The sequence below is a fragment of the Chaetodon auriga genome, chromosome 15 (genome assembly GCF_051107435.1).
Source record: "Chaetodon auriga isolate fChaAug3 chromosome 15, fChaAug3.hap1, whole genome shotgun sequence".
In the NCBI taxonomy this organism is placed as follows: domain Eukaryota; kingdom Metazoa; phylum Chordata; class Actinopteri; order Chaetodontiformes; family Chaetodontidae; genus Chaetodon; species Chaetodon auriga.
In genome coordinates this window covers 7,266,202-7,280,311 of record NC_135088.1, presented here as the reverse complement: position 1 = coordinate 7,280,311, position 14,110 = coordinate 7,266,202, and the positions used below count along the sequence as shown (strand labels likewise).

Sequence of the window (14,110 nt, the reverse complement as noted above, 5' to 3'; positions counted from 1 at the left end):
CTGTCTCTCTATGCATCAGCATGAAGGTGGAGGTCGCAGGTCCATGATGGGCGACAGCTCCAAGCTGCTGACTCATTACCATGATGACGCCAAGACCATGTACGAGGTCTTCCAGAGAGGCCTCCACATATCTGGTGGGTATGATGTGAGGTGGGAAGATAAGCTAACTATAGATACTGTATGTGCTCCCTCACACACAAACTGTACACACAGACAGATGTGCACACTCGTGCGTAAAGAGAGCTGAAGCTAAGCTAAGAAGATAAGCTAGCTTTTGTTCCACTATACGTTTACATGACAGCATATACTTTTATTTAATCAATGCTGTTAATTGCTTTTTGTTCTGGCCAAGATAGATAGCCGTAGATATGAGTAAAAAAGTGTGAAGAGAGTAGGATCAACAAAGTTACAGTGTAAAATTGATTAAATCGCACCAGTCAGTTTAGTTTTAGAGACAACATGAAACCATGAGCACGTCCACCTCTCTTTTCAAAATCATTGGTGATTCATGTTATTTGTGTTCAATCATTCAATCAGACTTTATTTGTATAGCACCCATCATATATAGCAATGTAACACAAAGTGCTTTACATAATAAAAACATACAAAATAGGAAAACAAAGCAAAAAAATAGCTTAAATGGTTTTATTATAAATACAGACTTGATTAAAACAGGAAACGCTTTTCATGAATCTGCTATGAGGAAACACCAGAGGTAGGTTAAAAATGTAAAAAATCATAATAATCAAATACAAGATATTAAAAGATTCATAAAGTAGATAATAATAAAATAAAGTTACTATAGGTAAAACCAGAAGTTTAAGGTGGGGTACTAAAAGTTAAAAATAATGAGAATAAAACCACCACAAAGAGGAGATGTGATGAAGTAAAACCAGACATTAAAAAAAAAAAAAAAAAGTTTATGAGGAGGGAAATAATCCAGAAAATAAAAATCATGCTTCTCTTCTTTCTGATGAATTTCCTCACTAAATGTCACTCATTTCTGCCAAAATCCAGATTTGAGAAGCCCTGAGTTGATAAAAAAAAAATGGTCACACTATTACAGTAAAGAAAAATCTGCTTCTCAGCATGTGAAATAGAGCACCGATGAGTTGTCCTTGTAGAATGTTAATGAAAGACACAACGACAACTCGCATGAGTCTTTGCCACAGATGATCAAAACCTCATTGGAGCATTCAGCTTAAAAAAAAAAAAGCTGAAATAACTGCTAACAGTATTGTCGCTGTGCTTACAATTTACTGGTATCACGTTGCAACTTATCAGCAACACTGATGAAAGAGTTAGAAAACAGACATATGTGCAATTTAGTTAGACAGGATTTACTGAGCATACATTTATACAAACACGTGATCAATCCTCCTCTGTCATCACGATAAAGTTCTCAGTCTGCTAGATGTACACACAACACATGTACACACACGCACGCACACACACTGCGATTCTTGTGGACAGTATTAGACACATGTGAGAAACCCTGCGGACTGAAATAGCACACACTCTGACAACGCTGTGGTCTGACCGTAAACTGTCCAATCGTGTCTCTATCGCTGGAGGTAAGATGAGTCCCTCACAATGCAGAGCTATTCCTGCAAAACAGCACACAGGCATCTTCGGAGGTGACTCACCTATCGTAGTTTATTTTAGTTCATGACATGCTAAGAATAATTACACCAGCGTCAGTTAAAACTGTGACAGATCAAAGTGAATGACTAGTTACTGAAAGTAGAGGACATCCAATAAGCCTGAGATGCTAAGATGCTCTGTTATGAGCTTTCTGTGGATTTTCTTGCATTTCTTTCAAAAGCTGATCAATGAGTTTGAAATAGAAAAGCCTGAACGAAAATTGGGGCCAGTAGTTTTTCCGTAATCCTGCTGACAAAGACGAACTGGACAGAAAAACGACGCCATGAGAGCAGTGAGAGCGAACCAAAACAGTAAAGTCTCAGGCCAGACAGCTAAACAATGAGCTGAAACTCATCATAAAGAGCTGCAGATTCAGGTGATAACTCTGTAGGTTCCTCACTACAGCAAAGGTACTATGACAATATTGACTCTAGCTGCTTAAAATGACAGTGTCAACCCACACAATTTGACTTTACAATGACCATGAAGGCTTCTAACGGTGTTTTGTTATATATTTTCATGCTTTGTCCACCTGAGAAATGTTTAAGTTTTCATGTTCTCTAATGTTTTATATGCTCAACAGGTGATGGACCTTGCTTAGGCTCTCGGCTGCCTAACCAGCCTTACAAATGGATGTCCTACAAAGAGGTTAGTGCCATTCAGGGGGCATCTTCTCCTTGTAACACCAATAGGCGCAGTCTGAGAAGAAGAGGTGTAGAGTGAGCTGTTTTTGCAGACATTATCACGTATCTTCGCCGTGGTAGAAATGTTCAAATGTAAAATTTTCGGTATCGTATAAAACATCTCTATCACTCATTATCAGCTCTGTAATGACGTAGGATGAGTTATGTCAGCATGTGCACAGAAGCTTTGTGGCTCCACATCTGCCTGGCAACCAAGTCTGGCACCGTCATTGCTATATATAGTAGAAAACAAGCAGCCTAAAGGAACAGTGCACGGTGGGTGAACTGGCGGTCAGTGCAGTTATTAGAAAAAGAGCAGTCGGGTCAGGTTTGTTTTTACAGCCCAGTATCACAAATCACAATTCACCTCCAATCACCAAACAACGGACCAAAACCGAATGTGTTACCCTGACTGGGAAGCCTTATTCATGTGTCATGTGGTCAAGCGGTTGATTGCAGCTGTAGCACCAGCCGTGATGCCGTCATATGTGGGACATTTATCAATGCTGGCTCAGTATTTTGCACCCCAGAAGTTATTCCTTGGAGGCCTTTTCGATAGGCACAATCAAATTGCATTAATGCATTGTAGTCATCTCTGTCAGCTCTTACAGGAAACTTCCAAACTCCCTTGATGCAGGATCCAACACATCCCTCAACATGTGAGATAAGCTGACATGTTTTGGAAAGGCATCGTAGATGTTGCGGAGGTGGCGGTGGTTGGAGCGGCTTTTATGTAGACAAGTGATGTAGAAATCCATAGTAAAGCAATGCCTAAGGCTGTGTGAGAAGCGCATTACGCAACCTTCAGCGTTAATCACTGACATCATACTTTGCAACAGAATGGTGGGTGGAAGATTTTTTGCTCATTCATTACACTGTAATTCCCAGAAAAGCCATATCTGTCCAGGTTGGAAAGTTATGTGCAAGACTTCCACTGAAGCAGGCATGTGAAAGTTATTATGCAACTTTGTTTGCAGTCTACACACCGTAATATAAATCCTCTTTTCTCTGATGTCTTTCACAATCAACTTGAGAAATGAGATTGTGGCAATTCAACAATTTAGTAAATAGAGGGTCATGCATTTCTCCAGAGATGAAAAGTTTGGATGTTTCCCAAATTGTCTTAAAGTTGAGCAGATGACCTTTGACTGCTATTGTGTTTCTTGGCTGATTCATGGCAGAAAATACACATTCACACACATGGGTTCCCCCTTTGTCCCCAAGTTATTACCAGAGGCCATTATTGAGCTGAATCACACCGCCAGCTCACTCAGCCAGACACATGAACAGGAAGGAGCATTCCTGCTTTCTATTGTAACTGTTTCCCAAGAATCTGAGGAGCACAAAGAAGATGTGAATCCAGCATTTGTTTGGTCTTTTTCCCCCTGGTCTAATCGGCTGCTGTCCCACTCCACAGGTGACTGCCCGGGCTGAGCATCTGGGTTCAGGCCTCCTGCACCAGGGCTGCCAGCCCAATCCAGACCAGTTCATCGGAGTGTTCGCCCAGAACAGACCAGAGGTGGCTCTCACGCTCTTAACTATTCAGGCTGTCTCTCTGCTTCACTGTATCACGCCCCTCAGGCGAGATACATGTAAACCATTTTACAGATGGTTTCATTCATGCAGCCCACACATGCACACATCCTGTCTCACTCTCACACATGTCAAAAATCAAAATGTGCTGGCTTAAAATTACATCAGTGGGAATAAACCCAGTCTGAATATGTAACAAAAATGTCATTAAAAGTATGTTTGACCTTTAACCTTGTGTGTGATTTTAGTGGATCATCTCAGAACTAGCTTGTTACACCTACTCCATGGTGGTGGTTCCCCTTTATGACACACTGGGCCCAGACGCGATACGGTTCATCATTAACACTGGTAAGAACCCACACATCACACACAAATAAATGCTAACTGGCCGCTACGCTAACACCCACAAAACACTGAGTAATGATTCAGGAGTGATAATCTCTCAAACTTTGACAAACGGTCCTTTCCTCACTGAAGCAAGAAAGCATGAATCCTGTGGCGAAATAACTTTATTTAATCATCCTTTCATGTGTTACTTCCTTGATAAAAGCTTTTTGAAAGCCTGGGACTTCTTTCTCGACGCCTTCACCAAACTAGAACTTTGATCAAATCTCAACTTTTGTTCCTTTTCGTTTCTTGTTCTGCTGATATTCACACAAGGGTGCGCGTGCTCTTGCGTGCTTGTGTCATTTCAGCTGACATCTCCACCGTCATCTGTGACAAAGTAGACAAAGCTCAGGTGCTTCTGGAGAACGTGGAGCGGAAGGAGACTCCGGGCCTGCGGAGAATCATCCTGATGGATGCCTTTGACGTCGCCCTCGTGGAGCACGGCAAGGGCTGTGGCGTCCACGTGCAGGCCATGCAGGAAGTTGAGGTATGCCGTGAAAAATGAAAAACTGCCTCTGATTGGCTAGGACATATTGCCTTCATAGGTTGGGTTGGTTAGGTTAAGGCATGAAGAGTGCCAAACACAATGCATGAGCGTCTGTAACTCTCACGGGACTTAACAACGTTCCTGTTTATTAGTTGCAAAGTGTTCAGCTCACTGTTAACCAAAAACCTGAGCATCTTCAGTGAATGTGCTCTTTTAGCCTGTTCATGCACAACACTGGCAACGGCATACTCTTGTTTAATCTGGTAAAAGCGAAGAGTCTCAACTATGCACAAGCTCAAATTCCAAGAACAGCCAGTCAAAACAAACACGATCAAAAAAAAAAAAAAGAAAAAAAAAAAAAGATGTTTGTTGGTCATGTTGGGTTAGATCTTTATCTCCTCCTCTCTGGCTGCACAGAATCTGTGTGTGTGTGTGTGTGTGTGTGTGTGTGTGTGTGTGTGTGCGTGTGTGCGTGTGTGCGCATGTGTAAAATGTGGCATCTCCCAAGCACAGAACCACACACAGACAACACAGAGTGCAATACAACTGACTGTCATGCCTCCATGTCTGCAATGGGCATTTATAGTAATTACACTGCTCTTTTCATTCCTATAACTGTTAATGCCTCAGTAACACAATCACAACAAACGGTCACATAAAACTGGTCCAGCCAATCACAGCTGTGTCTGTCGCAATGGCTGATTTAAGATAGATGCAGATTTTATTTTCTTTCTTTCTCTCTGAATCCATCATAAAGACAAAGAGCGAAAAAATGGGGAAAACATTGTGCATGCTCCAATGGAATAAACAAGTGTTTTATAGCAGAATGGTGCAATTCCACGGAGCTGCAGAAAACCAGGACAATCACAGGAAAGTAGTCGCAGTCACGTGTGTGCATAACTGTAATGTTTCTGTGATGACCAGCCTACATGGAAATATCTGAACCATTCCGGTGTGGTCGACGCCCAGCTCTTCTGGTTTATCACGTGGCTTGTAAAACACTGACCTACAATCAGAAGTACTGCAACAAAGGGTTCCCAAATGCAAGGAGTTTTCTGACCATGTTTGCTTTTCGTCAGCATAGAACCCAAAATGTTTGGCCTGTGGTAACCAGATGATCATGAGTCACACATGCTCTGGACGACGTAGCTTTATACTGCCCTTTGTTTAGGAAACATGCAGACAGGACTGAGATGACACTGTTCAGTCAAATAACACTAATGTCATGTATTCATCTGTAAGTATAAAGTCCACAGGTTATAGTAATTTTAATGTTCTTTTTTCCCACAGGCTCTAGGCAGAGAGCATCACAGAAACCCTATAGTAAGTACTGTTCAAATCTCAAATGCACTATTCATAGGGAAAGATGTATTGTGTTTAGCAATGCTAATGGTAAAGCTGAAATATCTCAACAACTATTACATGGTTTATCATGAAATTTTGCACAGACATTCATGGAACTATAATACTTATTGGGAAATGTTAGCATGCTAACAAGCTAAATTAAGATGGTGAGCGTGGTAAACATTATGGCTTCTAAATATCAGCATGCTAACATTGTCATTGTTAGCATGCCGACGTTAGCATTCAGCTCAAAGTAAATATAGCCCCACACAGCCACGAGCATAACTGTGGACTCTTGCTTTAACTGTATATGAAGCTGAGTCATGTTGTTTTGGTGTTAATATGAATTCAGCTTACCAGCACATGTGACTGAGGACAAGACTGTGTCTTGTGATACTATGCAGGAATGATTACTTCACATTTGTTGTAATGGAGAAGCTGTTACTTAAGCAAGCTAACCGCAGAACATTTTTCCGCTTGGGATTTCGCCTCACTGTGTACTTTTTTTTTGGTTTGAGTCTCTGCAGATAAACATGCAGATTACTTTCGTATGACTCTGTGCATTGCTTATTGGAAAATCCTCCATATTGTACTTACCTGACATTCAGTTATGTCTGAAATAAGTATCTGTGATGTGATACATCTTTTGAAGTCTCTCACATTTTGCTGGTGTTGACTGATTAAACCTTGAATATTGACAATTCAGCCCCAACCCTCTGTCTACAGGGTATTAGCCAGCTACGCTAGTATTTACTCTCTTTTAAAAATTGGAAAGAGAATCACTTTAAACAGGATGACAGCTTTTTGGCAACTTGCACCTGAACTGCGCATGGTGCTGCTGGTACGATGCCAGGGACTTTAAATACAGCCCCACATACTGTATGTCAACATTCAACACTGCTTATTCTACAGAGATGTGTGATACTGCAGGTTGTTGTCAAGGAAGCTGCAAGACGAGGAAGTTAATCTCATAATAAGTGACATGCCAATCTTGTGCCCTGACCGATACCATTATTTCCCCACAGCCACCGGAACCAGATGACCTCTCCATTGTGTGTTTCACCAGTGGAACCACAGGTAATACCTGTGTAAACTGTTAATAACATGCATTGTTTGTGTTCACACAAAAGTCACTCAGGAAAGTGGGTGATGCATCATTATCTCGTAATTACAAACAAGTTTTAAATAGCTGTCATTCCAACAGCGGAGTTTATTCATCTTTTAATGAGACGCGAGATGACAAGACAGGCTAAAACAAATGAAATGTGTCTGAAAATGCACAATTTAGGTGAAAATCTTAATTTTTTGCTTCTGCTGAACTGCTTCTCTGTGTGGATCTGCGTGCATCCATGCAAACCAAGGAACATGAGTCTGACCCAGTGTAATTAGCAGGAAACCACACCTTTAACAAGGTTTTCCTCACTGACGTCAGTCCAGGCGGTGTCACTGACCTCATGATCAAATGTACAATACTCTTTGCTGTTGTTGTTGTTGTTGTTGTTGTTGTTGTTTATGCATTTATAAGTTACAAAACAGAGTTAGGCAAGATTTTGTGAATGACTATAATGCAGCTGCAGAGGTCAGACCTGTGAACAGGTTACTCTGAATTGACGTAATTTAAAATACCACTAAAAATAGATTTCTTTGATGATCTAATGCTTAAAAACGTCAAGGTGACAGCTTTTTAGCAGCTTGCATCTGAACAGGACTAATTACTATGTGAATTATTAGCCAACAGGTTGGACAGGACAACCTGCTAATGACACACCTGTTCCAGTCAAAACATTTTCAACTAAATTCCTTTCCAGGTCAATGAAGTGATATAGCAGTGCTCGGTCGCATGTCCAAATGCATTCTTCATTTTTTTTGCGTACTGTTGAGGTTCAAGTCGGAAGACTCCTCAAGTTATTCACAGATGAAATCGTTGGTCGTATCCATAAATAACAGTAACATCAGTGACCTGCCCTTTGCTTTCTGGCTGTTTGACTCAGCGGACACAGCATGTCGCTTGCGCTGCTGAGCTTTGCCACTTCAAACTGGGATCTCCCATCACCACCCTCTCATGGTGGTGTTGCGTGCTGTCAATGAAGCATTTCAATGAAATAATGATAAAACCTAATCACTCTTCAAACTGGCACATATCCAAGGCCTTTTTTTGACACTTGATACACCTTCAAAAAAATTATCATTCACTAGCTGAATACTTTGAATGCACAGCGATGAATAAATGCTTTTTCAGCTTTCTTAAGGTTGGGGTCGATTCTGAAAGTTTGCTGGAAATTTTATCGACATATCAAACATCAGCCTGAAATTGGTCCTTTCTGTGTCATGCTTTTTGATTTTCTTTGCCATGAAAAACACAAAAGTGCTCCACATTAATGTTCACATCAGCATCAGGGAAGCTCTCTAGTTGCTGGGATTATGATGATTTTTGGGTCTAAAAACGGATCAAATACTCTTCTTTCGGGAGACAAGCATTTACTGTAAATGAACCCAGTTTCCTCACAGCGGCGGAGTCATATCAGCAGCGGATAATTAGTCTTGCATGTCCTGAAGTGCCAAAGGGCGGCACATTCATGCGGATGAGGAGGAGGTTCCGCTGCTTTTTCGGGAGGTCTTCTCCCACAGCAGCAACAGCCTCTGCAACTAATAGGCAAGGGAACAAAGGCGAGGGCATGTGAGGACACACTGGTGTCAGTTTACATGTGAGACCAGCTGCAACCAGCCATTCAGAGTCTACTGGAAAGGCTGCCACCTGCTGGTGCTGAGACAGACATGCAGGAGGGGTTAAGTTTCCACAAATCACTTTGCATTTCTCGAGAATTCCCTCTGTCTTGTTGCAACATCCCGTCAGCTCTAAAGCTAAACCATTGCTCATCGTTGTGGGAGTCAGATGACATGTCTGGAAAGAGGAACACTTCATTAAAGAGTCATTGCTTCATATAGACTATTGTGTGTAGACACGCCTGAGCAATGACATTACAGTAGACTTGTTGTCTGTTGTAGGAATTCACGCACACAAGAAATACTATGATTGAGGGTTTTTTCCAAAGGGAAAGAGCTGAGATTTCCAATTTTCCACTTGCAACAGTCAAAACACAGTCTGGTAATGAGAGGCAAAGTAGCTTGGAAAAAAAGAGACAAAGATTCACAAATTTGAATTCATCACAGTATTAAATTAGACTTTTTAGTCAATAATAAATTAAAGTGTATTATATTTTAAAAAGTAGTCTTATCAACAGACATACAGGCTGTTGTGCATCAGTGCAGGTTTTGAAGCGTCCAAATGAGAAAGAATTAAAGATACGAAACATTTAGTCTCAATCTGTTGAATTCAATCATACTCTATATTTTGCTCCCCCCCATGTTCCACCAGTAAGTAGCCTTCAGATGTCTCAGCTTTGACTGTCACAGCTGATTGTGCAAAATTTAAAAACACAAAAACATAATATGAGAGCTCCTTTGTTAACACAAATGTTTCCATGTCATATTCCCTTTGATGACTGCACAAGCCTCGGGAAGGTGAACAGAGTTTCACTTTTATGATGTCTGTGTGTGTGTGTGTGTGTGTGTGTGTGTGTGTGTGTGTGTGTGTGTGTGTGTGTGTGTGTGTGTGTGTTTCCTGTCTGCCTATGCAGGAAACCCAAAGGGAGTCATGCTGACCCATGGAAACGTGGTGGCAGATTTCTCAGGCTTCCTCAAAGTGACAGACGTGAGTGTGACCTGCTCTTCTTTTGTCTTTTACCGTGGCAACCCCCCAGATATCATCCAGTAATTCAGTCCACTGATTCATCGGTCTAGTTCTATCTTGTTTCTGTTCTCTTCTGTGCCCCCTCTAATTTTCATGAAGTTATCTGAGTGTGTGCTACCTTCTGTCTTATGCAGAAAGTCATTTTCCCCAACCAAGATGATTGCCTCATTTCCTTTCTGCCACTGGCTCACATGTTTGAGAGACTCATTGAGGTAAGTGGGTGAACTAAAATATTTGACCACAGGAATGACAGTTATGAGCTTCAAGATGTTAGGAGGGCGGTGGGGGCAAGAGGACGGATGTGTACAGCATGACTTTGAAGGTGGGCGTTGATTTGAGATTATTTACTGTGTGGGAAGGAGAGAGGAAGGGAGGGAATGACTGTTTTCACTTTTCTTCTCCTGTTATTTAGTTTTGCTTTCCACCTCTGAGGATGAATGCCATGCCTGCCTTCTACAGCCACTGGTGTACATGTTGCATCATTTCCTGGAATACTAAAATACACACACTGTTGTATGAGAACCTTCAGGTTCTCACAGGAAATCAAAGGACTTGTTTACAGCCCATTTATTGTAAAACCTGTGTTAACCCACTGCTGGTCAAGAATCAGATTTTCGCCTCTACTGTGCGCCCTATCATATATTTGAGCCAAAGCTGACATGTTTAAGTGTGTTGCAACATTTGGACCAACGGGCACTTGTACCGTTTGTCCTGAATTTTACAAAGAGTCTACTGTTCAGCTGTGGAAAACTGCTCGATTTTTCAGTTTCGGTCTTAGTCAGGAGGCAAAGTAATTCCGTTCAACACTGCCGCCAAAGGCATGCTTTCCCTGTGTGGAGTCTTTGTCATGAATGTGCCCTCCTGTAAAACCCATCAAGAAACTGTCGGCATGTCCAAAAAAATTAGGTTTCTCCTCCAGAAAAGTAGCTGTAATCAAGTTTGTCTTAACCTCTCATACCAATTACAGAAACCCAGATTGCCTTTTCACATGACATCAGATAACTAATTGCACATAAAAACACTGAATGACTGAATTTGTCCTCTAAGCCCACAACATTCTCCACTGCATTCCCAAACTAAACCGAAAACACTAAAAGATGACAAAATGTCTCTTCATTAGAGGATTTTCCCCTTCTTTCTCCACATAAACAGCAAAAGAGGCATCAGGTTTTTGGGGGGTTTGCTGGTGTTTATGTCCTCTTAGCCACCTGTCAAAACTGCACCTTATAATAGCACCTCAGCAACAATACCCAATCACAGAGAAGACAGGAAACATCAGCGCTGCTGCTAACACCTGCAGGACATCCATTCGAGCTTTTCCTGCTTTTTGTTTCTTATCACATGTCTGAGATTTCACCCCATCCCTCCGAGAACAAACAAAGAGCCCTTTTTTCAAAAAGAAAGTTTGTTCCTTGATGTTCAGGGTTTAGTATTTCACAAACAGAACTGATTATGTAAACAGAAATGTTTCGGCCTGAAGTACATACTGGTAGCTCTTCAGCATCAGATGTTCATCCTCTGTGGGGGTTTTAGTTTCTCGCCAGCAGTTTCCAATCCAAGTCTTGACCAAGTGTTGACAACAAATAGAAGAGTTACCGTCCAGACCTAATCAGTGTAAGTGGAGGCTGTTTCTGCTGTGAAGCCAAACCCTATCAATCAAAGGCTCTCAGTGCTTAGACTGCTTTTCATCGCTGATTCAGGATCAATCATAAAACGAGACATCAAACATTAAACAACTAAAAGAAGTTGTGCTGAGGCGGCATTTTTGTCTCATTCAATGACTCCAAATGCTGCTGAACCTTTTATACTTCGGTATCGTTATTTCATTAAGTGGATCATTGAGAACATATACATCCTGCATGTGTGTGTGCCTTCACGTGTGGGTGTCAAGTTACACGTGTGTATCACGCAGCCAAATTGGCTGCATCAAGTCAAACCAGCCTGGTCTGTCTGCCTGCAGCAGCGTGAGACTCAGACACAGGAAACCACCTAGCTTCCTCAAATGCAGCGCATCACATTGCTCAATAGAAGCACGTTTAAGAGTCGCACACAAACACACCACTCCACGTCTTACACCTGTGGTGTCTCGATCACAGAGAAAACAGAGGGCGGGCCTGGTGCTCGGCCGCGTCCTCAAATGGTTTCAGAAACAGGAAGAGGGTCACATGGTGCATTTTTTCACAACCATCGAAAGGATGTGTGCTGAGTTAATCCTCGGGTCATATTCAATTTGTGGAAGTGTCACAATCTGCAAATGGCTGCGTGTGCGCTGGGGGACACACAGGTCGAGGGAATATACAGTAATTCTCATTTGTGTGTGTACTTGTCAGTTTGAGTCTCCAAGTTTTGCCTTGACTTGTTGCGATATAATCAGCAGTAGCACCCAGATCCCCTGATGAAATGAGTACCAGCAGTCAGAAGTATGTTTAGTTGATGATTACTGATAAATGTGTCACTTCTGCTGCTAACGTGAGTCAATCCTCTGTGAGTGCTGACATCACACAGAAGTCAGGCCTCCCCATATACAGAGAGTTCCTTGTTACATAATAAGCAGCAAAAAGTGAAGTTGTCCACCACTCTACATTTACGTTTAAGTACAGTACTTAAGTACTATTTTTAGGTGCATTTTAAGGTACTTTTTTCTTCTACTTCACTCCATTTTAATGGGAATTATTGCACTTTTTACTAAAAATGAATACAAATTGGTGTGGCAGAACTTTGTTTTTTCTTCTTTCCTCTCATATTAGTCATCTCATGAGCCCTTGTGAACCACAGCAGGTGGCCTGACTCTGGGTTAGGAATAACTGTACTGAACCACCCAGCTGTAAATGAAGTAGTTACCTCGCCCCACCCTGACCAGCTACAACTATAAATTTCTGCGTATGCATTCATACAAAAATATAATGAAGTCATTGATAGTAAGCTGGTCATTGGGGTCATTTTTTTGTTTGAGTTATTTACTTTTGCTGAAGTAGGGTTTTGAATGCAGAACTTTAACTTGTAATGGAGAATTTTAACATGGTACTTTTTGCTCTTCTCTGTTTCTGAGACCCATTCATGTGAGTGACAAAGACTATTTTCTAACACATCACAATGTAATACAGAGAATCATCATATGGAAACAAGTAGGGTTCCTCTTTTTGGCTGAGGGAATATAACCCTAAACCTTTTATGAGAAGTGCGACTGATTGACTGATCGATAAACTGCTATTTCACATGAATGCCAGAATGTGCTTGTAAGACTGTCAGTAATTTATCTATGAGTGACGTACCTCTTGTTCAGTGTATAGGGTTAGGGTTAGGGTTTTGTCTCTCTTTGCTTCCTTCCTAATGTACTTTACTTTGAAAAGTGCTATAAGAATAAAGAGTTTCATCCATAAACTCAAATGATTCAACGCCTGTCAGTGCTGGGATTTTGTCTGTGAAAGTTAGCAGATGAGCTAATAGCATCAGGCTCACAGTTTGTGTGTCTGTCCCTCTAGTCTGTGGTTTACTGCCATGGAGGACGGATCGGGTTCTATCAGGGCGATATCCGTCTCCTCCCAGATGACATGAAGGCCTTGCGGCCGACCATTTTCCCTGTGGTGCCTCGACTGCTCAACCGCATGTACGACAAGGTGAGAGGCTTTTAAACTGTTATTTGTTTGTTCTGCTGGCGATTAAGTGATTTCACTTGTTTAGCTAATCTGAAAAAAAAAAATCAGACATAAAAATGGGCTGTTTGGGAAACTCATGTAAACAGTACTGTAGTGTGTGTTTAGTTATCAGCTATGATTAATGCATTTCAAGTCTGATTTCCTCAGAAATGCATCTTGTGCAATACAAATGTCTTTGAGTTTTGTTCTTGCACCTAAAGAGGTCTTTCCTACTTGCTGATAATTTCAGGGCAGTTTACATAAATAATTGTACATGGTCATAACAGCTGGAATGAGAAGGGACTGTCCCCAATCAAAAAAAATCTTTATTTTGTCTTTGTGTCCTCTGCAGATCTTCAGCCAGGCTAACAGCCCGTTGAAGCGTTGGCTGCTCAACTTTGCCGCCAAGAGAAAAGGTGCTGAAGTCAGCAGTGGCATCATTCGCAGTGACAGCATCTGGGACAAAATCTTCTTCAGTAAGATTCAGGTAAATAGTGTGTTCTCTCCCCGAGCTACATGTGCCACCTAAATACCACCGCTGCTAATTTCACAAAAAAATCAATTGGCTTTTTAAGCTGCAAACAGTATTTTTATAGTCTAATGTTCACCAACATCACTGCAAATGTGCTCACAGTAGCCAAAAACT

At 41.4% G+C, this 14,110-nt stretch overlaps 1 protein-coding gene across 2 annotated transcripts in view; it reads left to right on the top strand.

Annotated features, from left to right (window-relative positions):
• Window positions 1–14,110, top strand: part of acsl6 (acyl-CoA synthetase long chain family member 6) — a 36,998-nt gene that overhangs the window by 13,969 nt on the left and 8,919 nt on the right. For both annotated transcript variants that reach the window (XM_076749929.1, XM_076749930.1), the window contains exons 3-13: window positions 20–134; window positions 2,228–2,292; window positions 3,745–3,846; window positions 4,109–4,208; window positions 4,556–4,734; window positions 6,025–6,057; window positions 7,104–7,155; window positions 9,717–9,790; window positions 9,964–10,041; window positions 13,312–13,446; window positions 13,817–13,951. In XM_076749929.1, coding sequence (XP_076606044.1) covers window positions 20–134; window positions 2,228–2,292; window positions 3,745–3,846; window positions 4,109–4,208; window positions 4,556–4,734; window positions 6,025–6,057; window positions 7,104–7,155; window positions 9,717–9,790; window positions 9,964–10,041; window positions 13,312–13,446; window positions 13,817–13,951 — 1,068 coding nt within the window. The remainder of the gene's footprint in view (window positions 1–19; window positions 135–2,227; window positions 2,293–3,744; window positions 3,847–4,108; window positions 4,209–4,555; window positions 4,735–6,024; window positions 6,058–7,103; window positions 7,156–9,716; window positions 9,791–9,963; window positions 10,042–13,311; window positions 13,447–13,816; window positions 13,952–14,110) is intronic.